The 19,563-nt window shown below is 43.2% G+C and overlaps 1 protein-coding gene, 1 non-coding gene and 2 pseudogenes across 3 annotated transcripts; 2 read left to right on the top strand and 2 right to left on the bottom strand.

The window, feature by feature from the left end:
- Nucleotides 1-973: 973 nt before the first annotated feature.
- Nucleotides 974-19,553, bottom strand: RFC2 (replication factor C subunit 2). Of its 2 annotated transcripts, none has more exons than XM_006918540.3 (11): nucleotides 19,397-19,553; nucleotides 17,147-17,216; nucleotides 15,280-15,321; nucleotides 14,848-14,954; nucleotides 12,045-12,146; nucleotides 10,923-11,023; nucleotides 6,222-6,379; nucleotides 5,904-5,969; nucleotides 4,338-4,418; nucleotides 2,955-3,068; nucleotides 974-1,353 (listed from the first exon to the last, which is right to left on the bottom strand). In XM_006918540.3, the coding sequence occupies exons 1-11, from the start codon at nucleotides 19,501-19,503 to the stop codon at nucleotides 1,243-1,245; spliced, it is 1,059 nt and encodes a 352-aa protein (XP_006918602.1). In that variant the 5' UTR covers nucleotides 19,504-19,553; the 3' UTR covers nucleotides 974-1,242. The 2 variants fall into 2 exon arrangements, with proteins under 2 accessions (XP_006918602.1, XP_006918603.1); XM_006918541.3 differs by having other exon boundaries at nucleotides 19,479-19,549.
- Nucleotides 1,807-1,925, bottom strand: LOC112485333 (annotated as a pseudogene).
- Nucleotides 6,389-10,916, top strand: LOC112485249 (annotated as a pseudogene).
- LOC112485296 lies at nucleotides 12,939-13,041 on the top strand. The gene has a single exon (XR_003048397.1). It is a non-coding gene; the product is annotated as a U6 spliceosomal RNA (small nuclear RNA).
- Nucleotides 19,554-19,563: the final 10 nt, after the last annotated feature.

Raw genomic sequence — 19,563 nt, 5'->3', positions numbered from 1 at the left:
AATACTTTGTAAAACTTCATCTTGTAGTTTGAGGACCTTAATTTTTTTTCTCCTTATTGAAACCCAAACCCAACAAGCCAGTAATCTCAGAGCCTTTCCACTGTGTCCCTTCAGTGTCCTTATCAACGAAATGGTCTGGGCAAGTTACTTAACCAGCCTGGGAGGGATGACACTAAGTATAAGTGCCAACAGGCCTATCCCGTCCCTGCTTCCTCCTGCTATGAAGGTTCAGGCTAAAGCACTAGAGCCTTTGTGAACCAGCTTGGGCGGGCAGAGAAAAGCATGTGGGCCTGTCCAGCTGTTCCAGCACTATCTGCAGCATGGTTGCACACGGCCACACCGCTGTGGCTCTGGGAGCCAGCATATCACACAAGTATGTTTTCAAAGCTTTTTAGGAGACCACCAATCACAGAAGCTGAGTCATTCCCACCTAGAAACACCATTCTAAAATGACATCTGGGATTTGCTTCAGAACATTCCCAGAGTGGGATGGGCTGGTGGGAGTACAGAAGATATAAGATTGGACATGTGTTGGTAAACTGTTAAGATGAATGTGTGAAGAATAAGAGAATATATCATTCTTTTATATATAATTGATATTTTTCATAATTAAAAAAAAAAATGGCAAAAATAGTACCTTGCGAGAAAAAAAAAAAGCAATTCTATAAGTTAATATAAAATTCCCGGGGGAATTCTAAAGCAGTAAGCACTGCACAGAAAAGGCAGCGAAGTGGGAGTTTTCCATTTGCCTCCATTTTCCTCTGTGATTCCTGTAAGTCCTTTCTCATGGGATCATGGCCCCGGGTCTGAGAAGCCTTCCTAAATAGTCAGTAAATTACAACAACCCCCATGGAAATGTCCTCCAGGCTCCCAGAAAAACTGAGATTAACTTGTCCAGTCTAAACAATCTTTTCTACTGGTAGGATGTGAGAGGCATGCAGAGATAGGAAGCTGGCTTTCTTATGGCCTTGCATCATAGTCAACAAAATTGCTTTATTAGCTAAAATGCCAACACACGCCCAGACTGGGTGCTGTGTCCTAGAGGTTCTCTTGGGCCTTTCCCCTGTTACATCCCTGAGTCTGGGGCTGAATGCAAACGCTCGTGGAGACGTGCGGAAGCACCGGGAAGGCCATGGTGTGTTAGAGGAAGGTGTGTTCCAGTGACAGCATTTTTTTCCAAGCGGAAGGCTGTGACTCCTGTCTCTCAGGGACTCTTGAAACCCAATCGCTGAGTTCTCCACTCTAACTGGCCACCGGGGACACTGTCTTCTGACACAGCCTGGCCAGAAGCCCTGCCATCTGCAGAAGGGAGTTCACACCTTCTGCTATTTTCATATGAGTATATCCAATTTCCTGAAAAACAAATCAAATTTAAATCTGGTTAATAAGTGAGGGAGAAGTTTATTTATTTTTTTTTAAATCTAAACTAATGGTTTACTCAAAATTGATGCAATGAACTCAAACTCTAACTAGAAAATATCTTGGATTATGTTTAAGTTCAAAATATTTCCTAAAAGAAAGCTATTTCTTTGAAAGATATTGTTAAAAAATATATATACATATATATATAAAGTCAGGCTTGGAGAAAATATTAAAATATTTATAAAGCACATATCTGATAAAAGACTTGCATCTAGAATATATAAAGAACTCTCAAAACTCAGTAATAAAAAAAATAACCCAATTAAAAACTGGGTAGATTTGTTTTTTGTTGTTATTTTATATTTTTTAGGCGAGGCAACCCTTGGTTGATGTCACAGATTGCAAGGACCTTGTTATTTTACATTCCCTTATTTTAATTTTTTATGCCTACAGTACCTGGTCTTCCTAGGTGGTCTCCCATCCAAGTACTAACCAGGCCTGACCTTGCTTAGCTTCCAAGATCAGACAGGATCAGGCTTGTTCAGGGTAGCATGGCCACAGACAAAACTGGGTAGATTTGAACAGAAGTTTCATCAAAGGAGATTCTGGATGGCAAATAAGCACATGAAAAAGTGCTCAACATCATTCGTTACTGGGAAATGCAAATTAAGGCCATGAGATATTACTATGCATCTATTAGAATGGCTTTTAAAAAACCAACTGAGCATTCAAGAGCTGGCAGGGATGCGAATCAGCTGACATGCTCACACACTACTGGTAGGATGCAAAATGCTACAGCTTGGTTTCTTATAAAGTTAAACTTAAACTTACTATTCAACCAAGCAATCTCACCTCCTGGGAATTTACCCAAGAGAAATGAAAACTTACGTTCACATTCACACTAATTCATGTACACAAATGTTTATATTGGCTTTATTCATAGTCATCAAAACCCAAAAGTCCTTCAACTGGTGAACACACAAACTCCTACGTCCATTCAACGGAACACAATTCAGCAATAAAAAGGAACGACCCATTGACTCAACAATACGAACAAATCTGAAATGCATTAAGCTAAGTGAGAAAAGCAAGGCTCAAAGGGCTACATTTTTGCTTGATTCCATTTGTATGACATTCTGGAAAATTCTGTCTCCTAAACAGAAAGTAGATCAGTGGTTTCCAATTGACTATAGAGGGGCACATAAATTTGCAGGCGGATTAGAGAGTCGTGTTTACACGACTGAATGACTTTGTCAAGGGAATGCACCTAAGAGACTGCATTTTACTCTTATGTAAATTTACCTCAATTAATCTGACCTTAAAGATGAGTAAACGAATAAATCTTTAATAAAAAGAGTCATCCTAAGGAACAGTAGGTCACTAACTATTTGAATAAACTCCCAGCAGAACTAGTTTAAACAAACTCCCAGCCCCCAAAACAAGCAGCCGCCCCACCTCTATCCCCCACCTCCATTGTAGTCGGGGACACTTAATGAGCACCTTCCTGGTGCCAGGCCTTGTGAATAAAATAAAGAAAACCATAGCATGGCCCACATTCTTGAGAAGAGAGGCACTGCTGTATTCTCACTGACCTTAATAAACTCTAGTTTCAAGTATTCTGCCATTTGGAAGGTTTTACACACTCGAAAAATGTTGCCAATGATGTCTTCTGGTGAATACCCGAGATGCCACAGGTGAGCGAGAATCTAGACAAGAGAAGATACACTGAGGCTACTGAATTTTGTGAACAGCAAGGACGCTTGGGGAAAATGAGGTCAAAGCCACACCAATCTCGGGCCTGCCACACTGCTGGGAGCGGACAGATCATCCTAGAAAACTCAAGTGATTCTGAGAATCAGCCAAATACCATGGAGCTTCTGGTGGGCCGCATCCTTTAGATTGTGTTGGGTAATTTAATTGATTTTCCCAGTAGGCAGGGAGAAAATATTGCAAATGTTTTTAAATGCATTGCAAGGTCTACGACTATACCCAAATAACGTTTTTAGCCAAGGCTCTTAAACACTTTATCAATCATCCCAGTATACCCCAGAGAGGCAACAGAACCCTGTATCTGCTACACTTTCTCTAGCTTCCAGAGTCCTAATGACCCCTGCACTCCTGAACATATCCTGACCAGGGCGGAGATTACAGCACTCATCTATCCTCCTGCCTTTGCGACCCCCGCCCCACCCCATTTGGACTGCAGGATCTAGAGTTAGTTGTTTCTGCCTTTGCTTTGGCATCTTTGGGCAGATTCAGGTGGCAGGGAAGCTTTGTGTGCATAAATCTGAAGGCTTCCTTCAGGCCCACTCAGTGACCCAGTCCGTGTACCTCGGCCTCTGCCTCAGTCTCCCTGCCTTGTGCTCTAGTTTCACATTAGGTCTAACCCTAAACGCAAGTCTCCTCTAGCCTAATTTGGTGGGAAATAGGGGGAGAGAAACCTGCTGTGATCAGACCAATGGCCTTAAATCATACCGCTGCCACCTATGTGACGTGAGGGTCACCTAAACCTCGATGATATGCCCACTGGAACCTGCTCACAGGACCAAGGTCTAGAATCAGACCAGAAACACCTGGTCCCCCGTTTCCTGGCTGGCCAGGGACTGCTGGGTCCCAAGATGCCCACTCCTATGTTCTTGGGAAGATGGAAGTCTCCCCTCAATAAAGAGAAAGATGGCTTCACTGCAAAGTAAGGAGTTGGGCTGATCTTTTCTTAGGTGGACAAATTCCTCTTGTGGAGAATATAATTAGAGTGGAAAGACACGATTTTGAATTCCAGGTCTACTACTACGAAACAGTATTTTAGAGAAAGGAATTTAGCCTCTCTTAGTCGTAGTTTTCTCATGTGTAGAATGTACCCACTCCTAGCATCATTTTAAGAATTAAGGGGAGTGATACATTTAAGTCCCTAGCACAGGAAGCTCCCTTAGCCCTGCTTAAGTGGAAGGTCCCTTGGAGCGGGGAAGGAGGCAGACCTTGTAGGCTTCATCAATATCGGAGTTCACACAGTGCTGGATCATCTCCTTCACCAGCAGCGGGTGGGGCTCATCGCAGACCTGACCAAACGGAGAAAGAGGCGAGTCAGGGGCTGAGGAGACCATCTGAGGGGGAGCCCTGCCATACCAGCTTCTGGGAGATCTACCTAACCAACCTCTCAACTTGTTTTTGTCATTGAATTCTCCAGTAAACAGGGCCAGGCTGGGGAAAGCCCCTCTTATCACCAAACAAGTCACCAAACTGAAGAGTACGATGTCGACCTACTGCAGTGGGAAGGCTTCTGACACCATGTTACAGATTTCTCAAACACAAGATGACTTAACAAAGGGCCAGTGAAGAATGTCCGCTTGGGGCAGCTTTAAAGCCATTAGTCACATCTTAGATTACTTGGCTGACCACTTAAAACCCACTTAAGACTTAAGAGGTCTTTTGGGCCGGTCTCCCACCAGAATTGGAACTGGCTTTCCCTGGACAGGGACCTCCGGCCTCAGTATGACCTGAAGAGCTGACTGTTGGGGGGTGGTGCAGCATAAGCTGAGCCCAAAGGTTGCCTCCTGCAACTCCTTTCACTGGCCCTAGATTTGAGAGTCTAGTGCAGTATCAACATTTAAATCTAAATGAATCTTTTGATATCTCAAGGTAGTTCCTAAGCCCACCTTTGGCCTTCCTTTCCTAACAGTTTAGTTAACTCCCCTCAGAAGTCCTTGTTTCCGGAGTCCTCAAGCCTGTGCTCCAGGATGAAACAAGATCTTAACTGTCACTACAGGTGACTAATCCTTTCAGTGTCCTTGAAAAGACATCACTGCCAAGGTCTAAGCAAAGTTTTTAGCACAGCTTTCTTTACCACAAACTTGGTAAGAAAGAGCTATAGATTGAACGCAAGGACAGCTCTACCCAATTTTTACCCTCAAAGAAAGGAGAAATCAGACACTGAGTGTTTAGGACGAGGTAGCCAATTTTCGAAAGTATTCCCAAAACAAAAATCTTTTGCCAATGTGGGACAGTGAGAATCCTTTTCCTCGGCTTGGCTTTGAAGAGCTTTGCTACCCTACTCCAGGTGCAGGAAGTGGTGAGACGGGGCACGTGCTTGCAGGAAGGTCTCTGGTGGGAGCCAGAGCCTGCTGAGGGGAAAGCGCGGTGCTCGCTCCTGGCCTCAAGCAGCTGGATGATCGCGGGCAGACCGCCAGAGCCTGCTTTCTTGGCCACAAAATGCTGATGAGAACAGCTGCACGTAGGGGTGCTGTGGGGATGAGGACGCAGGGGAAAGCACTGAGCACAGGACCTGAGGCAGCAGTGGCGACACTTCCATTTATCACACACTGGTGGCATCCCAAAGTCCCTTCCAACCCTCCATTCTGGGAAATAAAAGTGGACAGATGGGAGCAGGGCAAGCTCCCTGACCCCCACCCACTGAGGGTGAGCCCCAGCACAGTGGCAACAGCCTACCTGTCTCGTTCCTCTCAGCACTGTCCCACTCACCTCTGCTGGCCCCCACAAATAAACACTGCTTTCGCAGGCTATGATACTCAAACCAGCTATTGTACCTTGAACACATTCTCACTGTTAATAAAGCCGAATCCTGAGAAAGTAGATTGCAAGTTGTTCAATGCCTGTCAAGGAACAAAAGCATAAGCACATCCAGGGTGATTTTCAGTCTCAGCCCTTCCCCATCTCTCTTAGCTAAGCACTGCTCCTGGCAGGACTGCTCTCAATTAGCCCAAGGCCCCAACAGTGTATTGGGTCAATGTTCCCCACTCTGGCTATGCTGAGCTCTGTAGAGCAGTCACTTCCCTATTCCCCCTAAAATAAGGGGCTGAGCAAGCCCAGGAGTTCTGTGCCTTAAGGGCAGCAACTACACGCACCTGCCTCATGTCTCCCTGGGCAGTGAAGATAATGGCTTCCAGACCATCGTCAGTGTACTGCACCTTCTCCTTCTCGATCACATTCAGTAACCTCGCAAGGATCTGTGCATCGGTCAGCTTTGTGTAGCGGAGGACTGCGCATCGGGACTGAATGGGCTCTGAACAAGACAGGAAGAAAGTGAGGCTCCCCAGCCAATGACAGCATCAACCTGCTGGTTCTTCGGTTACTTAGAGCAGCTGCACAACCCGCATGGCCCAGCCGTGTTGGCACACTCTCTCTACCCAGCAGGTGCTCACGAGTGCCTGGGTAACTGGGGCTAAACTTCAAAATATCAACCAATGAGCAACGAGAGGTCTCAGCCAGCAGTGCCCGGGATGACCTTGACTGGCCAGCTTCCAGAAGGGTAAAGATCCTCCGGGATAGAGACATCCATGTGCCATAGCCGGCAGGTGAGCCAGTGCTGGCCCACGTGGACTCCAATCACTGTGTGTGCTGAACATCAGGGCCCTTCTGGGCAGTCTGGGGTAAGTATGAGACATCTGTGTTGTTTCTTTAAAGCCCAACAGGAGACTCTGACCACAGCCAGGACTGAAAACCACTAGACAAATGCAGAATTCTGGAAGCTGTCCTTAACCTTTGGTGTAGACTATGACAATAGCTTCTCCATGACCTCTGAGCCCCAATTTGGTCTCTCTAATTCATCCTCTGTTTTGGTGCCACATTGGCCTTCCCCAAAATGTTTTTATCTGTCACCTCTTCCTGCCAAGGCAAACTTTTCAACAGCCCCCTAATGTTACAGTACAGTCCACCTCTGACCCTTCCATGTAAAATCTTCTGTAAACCACATCTTTCTACTCTCCTAACCCCGCATCTGGTACCCTGCCTCTCCCGAAGGGCTCCTCCCACCTAGGATGTCCTTTTCCTCAATTTCTTTCCACTTAAATCACAACTATCACTGAAAGCTCATCTCAAACTCCCTCCTCATGGAGCCAACCCAGATATCCCCAGACTGCAGAGATCCCCACCTCCTGCTTTGTTCACATACACTTTCAAGGAACATATTCCTGTTAGCTTACTTGCATTAAAGAAACCAGTTACCTCCCCAGGTTTGGGGATGCAGAGGATGAATATTATGAGGTCCTGGCTCCTCAGAGCTTAACTTTATCAGGACAGAAGGAGGCACAAACGGGAAAGTTATGACAATGGGACAGGACCATGACAGAGGTTTCTAGGAATAACTCTGGGATCACAGGCCAGAGAGCAATCAACTCAGCCAGGTGGAAGGGAGCTTCTTGATGGAGGTGAGTTCTGTGCTGGGTCTTTAGGGATAAGGTTCCCAGGCTGGAAAGGCAAGAAAGAACCGCATATTCAGAGACAAGAGGGCTGGCAGCTGCGTGAAGAGGCAAGAATGACCCCAGGATCGACCAAGCCCACACAATGCTGCATCCGTGTCCAGTGCCTACATCCTGCTGCCATTACCATCATGTCCAAGAGAAAGGCTGAAGAAGACGGTAAAAGAGATAAAGCCAAGGTGAAGAATGAACCACAAAGGAGATCCACAAGTTTATCTGCTAAACCTGCTCCTCAAAGCCAGAACCCAGGCCTAAAAAGGCCCCTGCAAAGCAGGGAGAGAAGGTACGCAAATGGAAAAAGGGGAAAGCTGATGCCGGCAAGGACGGGAATAACCCTGCAGAAAATGGAGATGCCAAAACAGACTTGGCACCGAAAGCTGAAGATGCTGGAGATGCCAAATGAAGTGTGTGCATTTTGGATAACTGTACTTCTGGTGACTATACAGTTTGAAATATTATCAAGCTTTATAAAAATGCAGAATTTTGTTTTACTTTTTTAAAACTGTACTGCTAGCACACAGAACACTTGGGGGAATGACATATATTAGTAACAAATTGTCTCCAGAGCTGGATCGATCTGGAGAAAAACACCTTTCTCTTCTAGTTTTGAGACTTCCTCTTGGTTCCTGAGAGGAAGGATCCCTTGATGTTGACAAACTTTAGCCACCTTGACATGAATGCCCGTGGTGTGGAAAAACTAAAAATTTGTTTTCATGTCCTTTCCTCCCTCTCCACCTTAAGCATAGACTTGACTCTCAAACCTGTTGGGACCTGACCCCAAAAAACTGGTTACCAGTATGTCAGGCAACCCAGATTTTCTAGTATCACCACTGAGATGGCATTCCTCAATAGAGCAGCAGTTCCTTTTTTAGATTGTGGATCTAGATTGATAATTCTGCCATTTTTATTTCATTTCCTGAAAATTGGGGTTGGCTTATAAAAAGTTAAACAACATGCTTAACGTGATATGTCAGCCCTCGCTCTAAACGTTCCCTGTTCAGAGCATCAGACGAAGACTTCACTGGGTTTTATAGTGGCTTTCTGATTTTGGTAGTCCACTGAAGAAGGGAGTTTGAAAGTTGTCATATACTGTTAACGACTATCTATGTCCTGTTTGAAATACCATGACTGTTTATGAAAAGCGTCTTCAATAAAGCCGGAAACATTTTGGTTTAGGAGGAAAAAAAAAGAAAAAGGCAAGAGTGCTGAAAAGGCCCAGGGCATTCGGCGAACGGTGAGAGATGCTGAGGCTACAGTGCATGGAGCGAAAGATGAGACTGTGGTCAATGGGATCCTGTGTGCTAGCCCGGGGGTGGTGAGGAGGCACAGCTATGCAGGCAATGGGAGCCCACTAGAGAGTTAAGAGGTAGTAGGAGGGTCAGACTTGTGCTGAGATGACCCTGAGAGCCAGCTGGTGACTTGGGTCCAAGAGAAGTTGGAGGAAGCCTGAACTATTAAAGGGGAGAAACGGTGAAGCAAAGAGTGGCAAGCGTTCAAGACGCTGGAGAGGTGAGATGACCCTGGATTTGATTTTGTTGAGGGGCTGGCTGTGGTGGTGAGCAGACAAAAGATTTGGAATGACTTAGGGCTTGCTGGTTCGGGAGTCCCTTTCCTGTCCGTGCGTGAGCTCCTGGAGTACAGGGCAGAGCCTCACACAGAGCTGCAGCCTCCGCTGTGCCTTATGCAGAGTAGAGGCTTTGTATATAGCACATGCTCAGTATCTGTCAAGTAGATGAGATTTTTCAAATAGCAGCTTCCCTAAGAGGTAGTCCATCTCAACTTATCTGAAATTAGGAAGCCTCACAATGTTTTGTTTATATATTTGGCTTATCAGCACAGACAGGAGATCAATTAGAAACTAGAGTCCATGTCTAAAAGCAATTAACCTTCCGACTACACTAGAAGTTTCTTTTAGCTGATTTTTATCTTTAGAGAAGTACTAAAAGCTGAATTCACAAAATTTAAATACATGTCAGATTAAGGCAGCCATGGCCTTCCTCAAAGAACGTATGCCTCTCTTTTAACTGTATGACTTCAGGAACTGAAGTGAGGTTCAATTGCTAAGTTTCAAAGTCAACTCTGCAGCAATTTGATCACAAATCATTTCCTCCAACATTAAATAAATTTTAGAAGTTTCATTTTCGTTTGCTATATCTCTTTAGAAATTGAAAATAATCTGAATGCTGTTATATATATCAGAAAAATTAATTCATGAAAAGGGAGGGCCAGAGCTTCCTCCACCAAGAAACACAGTTTCAAATCACTAAAATAACTCATTAATGCACAGCCCTATGCAAAATGCATTGGAGGAGGGTCGATAACTTCACTCCGGCCCTCGCAGATTTGTCTTACCCCTGGCTAAGGAGACAACCTGCATACACGACCAACAATCAAGAACTTTAGGCAGTTTCCTCCACCACATCATTGGTGTCTTGAAGGCAGAGAATGTTTCTCATTAAATTCTGTATGTTCTACACTAGCAGTGCCTCACACCTACTGAGAACAGAGTAAATGCTTGTCGAATAAATGGCTGAATAAATTAATGAGCAAACAATGTCTACCTGGGGAAGGTAAAAGGACATAAAGGATTTCTGGTAATACAGAGAGCCCACCAACTCTGCAGGAGTATCATGGTTGGTAACATGCTTGTCTGCAGCAGTGCACAATGGCCCAGGTGGAGAAGGGGGAGTTGGATGGCTGAGCACACACAGGCTGGGATTTAGCAGGGCAGACATGCGGCAAGGACAGTGGAACAAGAGAGCTGTGAAAGAGAAAGTTGGACTGTGTCCACAGTCTGTATCAGAAAGGGAAGGAATGTGAAACCAGCAGGAAGTTGAGACACTGAGATGGGAGGGCTCAAAGCAGTTAGAAAACAGATAGCTTGCTAGGAGGGAAGGAGGGAGGGAGCTGGAAGGACACACACAAGCTCTGAGAGAAGATTAACATGTAAGGTTTCAGAGGTGAGGCAACTGCTGATAATAACAAGCCCAGCATGCAGACACAGTGCATGCCAAGTACTCAGACACACACGGCAAATACAAGAACACGTATGGAGAGGGGCAGTGACTATGACACTGTGTACATGATATCAAAATAGATAGACAGATGTGGGGTTCCAATCCCAGCTCTTCCACTTGCGTGTGCCTTTGGGCAAACTACTCGACCTCGCTGAGCTCCAGTTTTCTCATCTCTAATGTGGAGCTAATACTTCTACAAAGAATTAAATGAAAAAGTTGATTATGTCGTGCTCAGCCCACAATAAGCAATCAAAAAGTCCCTACTCTTCTGCTGCTAAAGAGCCAATGTGAACACTATATGGACCCTAGGACACCCAAAGCTGACTCTCACCTATGATTTTATCTGAAGCATTACAAGCAAGAGCAAAGCGAGTCGTTTTGGAGTAGATTTCCATGGTTCTCCTCAAGGCTTGCTGGGCTCCATCAGTCATGCTGAGAAGAAAAACACAAGAGCACAGTTTGCAATGGGGAGCACAATGTGCAATGGGGACCCAGGTCCCACCGGCCACAAATCCCTCCCTATAGAGCCTGGGAACCCTGACTTCCTGACTGAGCATGCTTGGCCTCTCTCCAGGACCCTGTTTGGGTCTTATACAGGCAGGCTCACACAGGCATAGAGCAGAGGCCCTGCGTCAGCCTGCCTGGGCTCACCTCGCTGTTCCTTCATCTGCTAGTTGTAGGACCACAGGCAAATTATCTAAACCTCAGTGTCACCACCTATAAGGAGATAATGATACTGCCTACTTCACAGGGTTGTGATGACAATTATCTTTTTGTGTGTGTCTAATGACAATTAAATGAGATAATAACAGGTAAAGTGTTTAGCAGAATGCCTGGTATAATGTAAATGCTTACACATAAGTGCTCGATAAATGTTAGCTGCTATTATTGCTATAAATAATGTTACAATAAAATGATTAAGATGCATTGATACTATGGAATATAATATGGCAATTATAAACTATTTTCAAACAAGATATGATAACGTAGAACACTGCCTTTTATATTAAAAGGAAAAACCAGGATACAAAAATTATATGTATTATGATCTCAACTATGTAAAAATGCATAGTGTAGAAAGAAGAAATAAAGCAAATATTAACATTTTCTACGTTTTCTTCAAAGAATATGTTATTGTTTTTTTAATGTTATTTAAAACTTTTCATTTATACTGGTAATGGTTGTACTAAATGTGAGTGTACTGAATTGTACACTTTAAAATGATTAAAAATGGCAAATTTTACATGTATTTCACAATTTATAAAATGTCATTTAAATTATTCACGTAAGTGATGCTGGAACAAACACATTCTCAGGCCCCTTTTAAATTGCTTTTGAAGATATGATAAGCAAACATACCACAAAAATGCAAGGGTTAGAGCTTCTTCTCCTGATTTAATAAAGCCCGATAAGAGATTTAGAGATCAAGGCCAAAATGCATTTGGCAAACTACCTGTCTGCTTCATCCAGGATGATGATCTTGTGTCGCCCTTTGGGAAGGGTGACTTTCTGCTGGGCAAACATTTTGATTTTATTTCTCACAACATCAATGCCCCTGAAACAAGAAGCCAGAATTTACCTGTCACCTTTTGAGACAAATTAAGTTACCTTCATGGGAACTTTTAACCATCAATATACCACATGGACTCAATTTTCATTTTTAAGTTTCCTTTTTGAGCAATTCCAACTATTTATAAGAACTGAAATTTCGTTATTTTTATTCCTTCTTGGAAGTCTTCAGAAGAATAAAGAAAAAATTTACTTACTTTTAATATAATGAAACTTGTTTTATCTTGTAATTACCATATGGATCCATTTTATAATCTAAGATACATTTTAAGGTCTTAGTGATCTTATTCTTCCTATATATTAAAACTGCTATTTCATCATCAGTTATTCCCAACTATGCTAAAAATGACTAAAATCATAAGAAAATAAAAGGATGATGAAACCGCCTAGAAGAACAATACGATAGTGGGAGAAAAAATACTATTATTGTTATCTCATCCTTCATTTTTTTATTGTGCTTCTTGAGGTACTGCATTATCCTTTCAGAAGATATTAAAGAAGTTCAGATACATCATCCTTGTTACCTTTTTCAAGCTTTCATTGACCATAACTAAAAATTCAAAACATTTCATTTTCCACCCATGTCAAAAAGAAAAAACTGACAGAAAATGTTTCATAATTATTAGACAAATCAGAAAATGACTGCAGAGACAAATAGAACTCTAGAGTCTAATGATGGTGAAACTGGTCATATAAGCAACATCTCAGACTATGTTTCCTCAGATGCCAAAATCCTACAAAATCCTACACTTGATTAAATCCTCAGACTTAATCAAGTGTACTCGCTTCAGCAGCACATGTACTAAAACTGGACCACACAAAGATTAGCATGGGTCCTGTGCAAGAATGAGATACAAATTCATGAAACGTTCCATATTTTTAAAATCAATAAATCATGGGGATAAAATGTACAGCATTGGGAATATAGTCAATAATATTGAATAATTTTGTATGGTGTCAGATGATTACTAGACTTGTCATGGCGATCGCTTCACTAGGTATATAAATGTTGAAAAACTATGTACACCTGAAACTAATATAATATTGTATAGTAACTATATTTTACTAAAAAGTAAATTAAAAAAAAAGAATTAAGGAGTGAACAATATATTTTAAGGACAAAAACTAAATATACTTTCATCTAGTTAGTCACTCAACTGGAAGGACTTCATTCCATTTTGCTAAAAGAACATGTGACAACATTCTTTCATTGTCCATCATATTTGTACACCAACATTTACAGGATAGTTTGTAATTGATAAAAAGCTGAAGGCAGGTGTGTATACAGAGGTGACTGGAAGGAAATAGATGATATAGAAATGGAAGTCATTGTACTGATCATTCAAATAGGTGTAAAACTGAAAATATTTTGCAATTATGGGCCATTCTCTCTTCAACAAAATTATGAGCCACCAAAGTTTTCAAGAATAGTGAGTTTGATGATGCAAGTATGAGAAGAATAAGAGATAATAAGCTAGAACCTAATTGTATTTGACATCTGGAAGCAGCATTGACAAAATGTTTTGATTACAGGCTCATTCATGATAGTTAGTTGTATTCCATGAACATTGCCTGTTTCAAGTATATACAGATCTTCAAAACTAGATCTTCAAAACTAGGATAATTAAAGAGTTGAGAACCACATCCTCTAGGAATAACCAAAGGTAGCCTTTGCAGACATTTTATTTAACAGGTCCTCATTTCATAATCCTCTACTATTTCATGTCTAAAAAGTGAACCAGCACCTCATACTCATTAGGATAGCTACAACCACAAACCAGAAAATAGCAAGTGTCGTCAAAGATATGGAGAAATTGGAACCCTTGAGCAATGCTGATGGGAATGTAAAATGGTGTGGCCGCTATGAAGAACAGTATGGAGGTTTCCAAAAAAGTAAATATAGGATTACCAAATAATCTACCAATTCTATTTCTAATTATATATTCAAAAGAAATGAAAGCAGGTCTCAAAAAGATATCTGTACACCCATGTTCATAGTAGCATTATTCACAATTCACAATATCTAAAAAATGAAATCAACCCAGGTATCCACTGTTGGATGAATGGACAAGCAAAACGTGGTGGCATATACACACTGTGGAATATTACTCAGCCTTAAAAAGGAAAGACATTTTGACAGATGCGACAAAATAGATGAATCCTGAGGACATTATGCTAGGTAAAATAAGCCAGTCACAGAAAGATAAATACTGTATGAAACCATTTATATGAGGCATCTACAACAGTCAAGCTCATAGAAACAAAGCTGAATGGTGGCTGCCAGGGGCTGGGGAAAGGGGGGAATGGGGTGTTGTTTAATGGATAAAGAGTTTAAGTTTTGGAAGATAAGAAAGCTCTGGAGATCCACTGCATAACAATGTGAATATACTTAACACTACTGAACTGTACACTTAAAAATGACTAAGATGATAAATTTTATGTTACATGTATTTTACCACAATAAAAAATATTTTAAATTTCCATTAAAAAAATAAACCAACAAGTCAAGCACCTATGACGTTACCTTGACAGGCAAGGAATTCCCATTCTCTTTCACTGGGAAAGATTAAAGAAGAACATAAAGCTGTCCAGGCAAGCTCCACATACAACACGAAATGGAAAAAAGGTAGTTTCTATAACAAAATGTGAAACACTCAATGCCCTTCCGTCCTAACTGCCAGACATACCTGTCGTTTGAGGCATTGAGTTCCAAAACGGCATCCTTGAGAGCTTGGCCCAGAAGGGCTCGTGCCAAACACAGGATGCTTGTAGTTTTGCCAGTTCCTGGGGGACCCTGGGGATAAGATCTCCAGTAAGTGCTTCAAGCCAATAGAATGAACTTATCATAGCTCCTGATTTACTGTTCGCAACTGTTTGCACTTGCCTCCCCCTCGAACCCTCAACCTCAACCCACGGCACACACCAAATCAACACAGCAACCAACCCACAGGCCTCCCAACCAACTTGGGTAAAATGTTCCCTTTTGCCAAGGGAAATGTAAGGGCTCTGGTGGTAATAGGCGTCTCTGAGGAGGAAGCTCTATGCACAAGAAAGCACTTCAGAGGGAAGTAAAAATGAGACTCTAAGACGTCCCACCAGGGCCAGGACCGAGTACTTACGGCAATGATAATATTGGGCACATTCCCTTCTCTTGCAAAAACCTGAAGGAACAAATGTTCATTAAAACTGGTTAACCTGTAAACCTCCCTACCCACCCAGGTCCGTGTAGTAGACACGGCTACAAATTTCTCCATGTGGAGGCCCCTCGGCATATTCAAAACGCCCATCTCAGCATATTCAAAACTGAATTCATCAAACCTGAGGCCCACCCACATTTCCTTTCCCTTGGACTGTCAATGCATCAACCTGGAGGTCACTGTCATTCTTAATTGGGTTTTCTCCCTCACCCCACACAGCACCTCTATCACAAAGGCTTAGTCATTCTTTCTCTTTCATCTAAAGTCCATTTCCTTTTCTTCAGCCCCACTCCTACATTCTTGCCTGGATCACTTCTGACAAGTCATTAAGTGGTCTCCTAGCCTCTGATCCTGCTCCACCCAAATCCATTTCCCATACTATAACCACAACCAATTTTCTAAAATACACATCTAACATTTTTACCTGACTGAAACCCTTAAATGACTCCTTACTGCCTTCATCATGAAGCACAAACTCTTAAGATGGCTCAGGAGGTTCTGCTCAGTCTGGATCCTGCCTACCTCACTACCTCATTTTTTACACACCCCAATACATGTACTCTAGAGCCTTCTCATCACTGGGCTCATGGACCAGCAGCTTGTAAGAAATGTGGAATCTGGTCTCACTCTAGAACTACTGGACCAGAATCTGCATTTAAACGAGATCCCCAGGCAATTCATATGCACACTAATGATTAGGAAGCACTACACTGTATTCCGATCAGATGGCATTTTCCTCCCCAAGGACAAGCCAAGCTCTCTCGCTTATGGGCCTTTGCACATGGTATTCCTGTTGCCTCCTCTCCACCTCCTTCCTGCCTAGTCTGGCTCACTCCCATTCATTAGCTTGGTTTATCACTTCTTCCACTTAGGAATGAAGATGCTGTGAGCAGGTTAACTCCTCCCTAAACTCCTCCCATGTGCTCCCACAGCACCCCCTACCTCCTCTAGCAGAGCGCTTATCACATTACCTGCTGACTTTATCGCTGCCCCCATTAGACTGAAAACCTCACACGGGCAAAGATCCTGTCTATTCTGTTCACCATTATATTAACGGTTTCTAACACCGCACCATATCTGGCCCAGAAAAGATACTCAAATACTTGTAAAATGAATAAATTTGTAAAATAAATAAATACAATGTTAGCTATTAAAGGTCTAAGCCCCATTGCTACAGAGACTTACCTCTGTCACATCTCAGATAGTCGGGACTTCTAGATTCCGCCTAAAGACCTCTAGGGCTAGGAATTCAAAGGTTGCTCTACTGCGAACATTTCTGCTTGCCTCTGTTTGAAGCTGGCTGCCTTGTCACCTAGTCCCTCTAGACAGAGGTTGGCAAACTGCAGTGGGAAGGGTCTGGGGGGAGTGGGAGTAATTGATCCTGAGGCCTGTTTTTATAAGCCCGCTAGCTAAGCATGGTTTTCGCATTTTTAAAGAATTGTTTAAAAAAGAATTTAAAGAATATTTGACAAAGACATATGTTTTGCAAAAAGCCTGAGGTATCTATTAATCGGCCTTTACAGAAAGAATTTGCCACTCCTACTCTTGAAGAATACAAAACAAATCTGATAACCCCTCTCCAATAAGCCAATCCTTCAAATATCTGAAGTTACTCGCCACTTCTAGTCATCTCTAAACCAAACGTCTCCCACTCTCTCAGTTCTTCTGGATCTCTGGCTCACCTGCCCACCCCTACCCCCAACACACTATCGTGACTGTCTTCCTCCAAATGCCTTAAGCTTATCAAAGCCACAGTAACCTACATAAGTTCTATAAAAAAATCACTCACCTCTAGCCTGCTCACAGTGTCTTCATTCCCGACAATTTCATTCAACTTTACTGGTCTATATTTTTCGACCCTGTTTTTAAGAAAACGCAGAAAGATGTTGACATGGCTATTTTCACATTACCCAAAAGAAAGCACTAAAGAGCAGCAACCTTGAGAGCTTTGTCAGATGATATACATTCAATAAAAATATACCAAATAGCTGCAGGTTTTAAATTTAAGGGAGTGATGAAGTACCATTTGAAAAGTTAAGTGCATGAGAATTACACACCAAAGACTTCAAACCTGCCACAGCAGAAAAACACCTGTTGTTGTTGGAGAAGGGCCAGAGCAGATCATCTGGACCAATGTGCTACTGTGTGGCAACAGTCTGCCCATCACAAGAGAAGTCCAGCATATGCAGCACTGACATCATTCGATCTGACAGACATGGGTGCAACCGAGTTCCCTTCTTATCCCTTACCGGCCCGTTTCTGCAGACTTGTGCCAGGTGCACAGCAGGGCTGGCTAGACAGAAACCACAGGCTTATCCTGAAACTCTATTAGGCTGTAGTGGAGTAGGCAGGTTAGTGGCCTAATCAAACCAATACTTCTCTTTTAAATGAATAGCAAATTATGCTATGAGAGAAAATGACTTTTTTCCAGCTGAGCAGTAAAAGTAGATTTGCAATGATATGACCATGAGGACTTCTCCTCTGCCCTTTACAGTACTCTTCTTGATATACCCCCAGCTTGTACTCTCTGCAGATACTGGTTCTGTTCCAGAAGCAGCTGCATACAAAGAAGGCTGTTTGCCACACACTACAGGAAATAAAGAGACAGCTCTCCTCCAAGACCAGCAGATGGAGTATGCTTGTTCCTATTCATTCTTCAAACTCAGCTCCTTCCAGGTGCCAAGCAATGTGAAAGGAGTTAGAGATTTCAAGGGGAGGAAAGTAGAAAGTACAGAGATGAGCAAGACATGGTTCTTGCTCTAAAGGGCTTTCCTACTGGTGGGGAGATATTCCTAAGCTAGTTCTACTACAGTGCTAAACTGGTTAAAGAAACCAAAGGCTGTGGAAGCCCAGAGGACGGAGAGCATCACCACCTGGGTTTGTCAGGAGCTTAAATTTGAGCTGGACTTTGAACAAGATGCTCCTCCTTCAGGGTCTTCATAGCTGCTCCATCTACCTGAAAGTATTCTCCACATAGTTCAGGTCTTTGCTCAAACATCATCTCATCTACGCTATCTACTACACAAAATCTGTCACCATCAAATATACCATATATCTACTTATTTATTTTTTATTTTGTCTTTATCAAATGTAAGCTCCATGACAGCAGAGTTTGTTTTGTATACTTAAGTATCCTAAGCGTATAGTGTTGTGCATGAAAAATATAACACAAGCCTCATATGTAATTTTTGACTTTCCATTAGCAACATTAAAAAAGGTAGAAAGAAAACAGATGGAGTTAATTTTACTAATGTATTCAAAGTATTATCATTCTCAACACATAATATAAAAATTACTAGTGAGTTTTTCTTAATACTAAGTCCTCGAAATCCAAGTGTATATTGTACACTTATAGCCCAACTCAGTTCGGACTAGCCTCATTTCCAGGGTTCAACAGACTCATGTGGCTAGTGGCTGGGAGACTGCACAGCGCAGCTGTCCATGTTCCATTAAGCTATACTGTGCTCCATTTAAGTATCAGCTCTCATCAAGAAGAGGGTTGGGCTGGAGGAATGGGAACATACAGAAGACAGGAAAGCAACCATAACCACGCTCCGTGGAGTTCTGAGGGGCTCGCATAGGGAGTGGTACCTGAGCAGAGAGCCCGCACACCTCTACCAGTGGCAGGTGACTTTTCAAGTCACCATTTCCTCCCAGATACCCAGGGCGCCTTCTGCACACAACCCGTAGCTCCAAACCTGCGTCCGACGCTTCCTGCCTAGTGTCTATCAGCGTCACCACTGGCCCACCACCTGGCGCAGAGTGGTGATCACGGGGAAGCTATGATCATGCCTGGCATAGTTCTGACCGACACCCCTCTTCTAGAGGTCAGACTGTCCACTCTCGACCCTGGATGGGCTCAGCGACCCACGCCTCTCGCCCTCTCTAAACAATAATCTCCTGGATGACACCCTGGAGCCTCCTGCTCTGCTCAGATGACCCCCGAACAAGCTCCCGCTCCTGGGTTCCCCCGGGACACGACCGGCCTCTCGCCCACCCACGCATCTAGAGCACCGATCATTTATGGTCTGGCCCTCACCACGGCAACTCGTAGTGGCCAGCGCTACCGGGAGCCTTGCTGGGGACCGGACCAGAGTCCAGAGGCCCGCTCTCGCCCGCACCTTCTGGGTTATCGGGCACCTCCATTCTCCCGCCGCCTCTTCCCGCCGCCCGAGGCCCCGCCCTATGACGCCATCACGCAAGCTC

The sequence above is a fragment of the Pteropus alecto genome, unplaced genomic scaffold, assembly GCF_000325575.1.
Source record: "Pteropus alecto unplaced genomic scaffold, ASM32557v1 scaffold68, whole genome shotgun sequence".
Lineage (NCBI taxonomy): Eukaryota > Metazoa > Chordata > Mammalia > Chiroptera > Pteropodidae > Pteropus > Pteropus alecto.
Note: the sequence above shows the minus strand (reverse complement) of the source record. Positions and strands in the feature narration are given on the sequence as shown.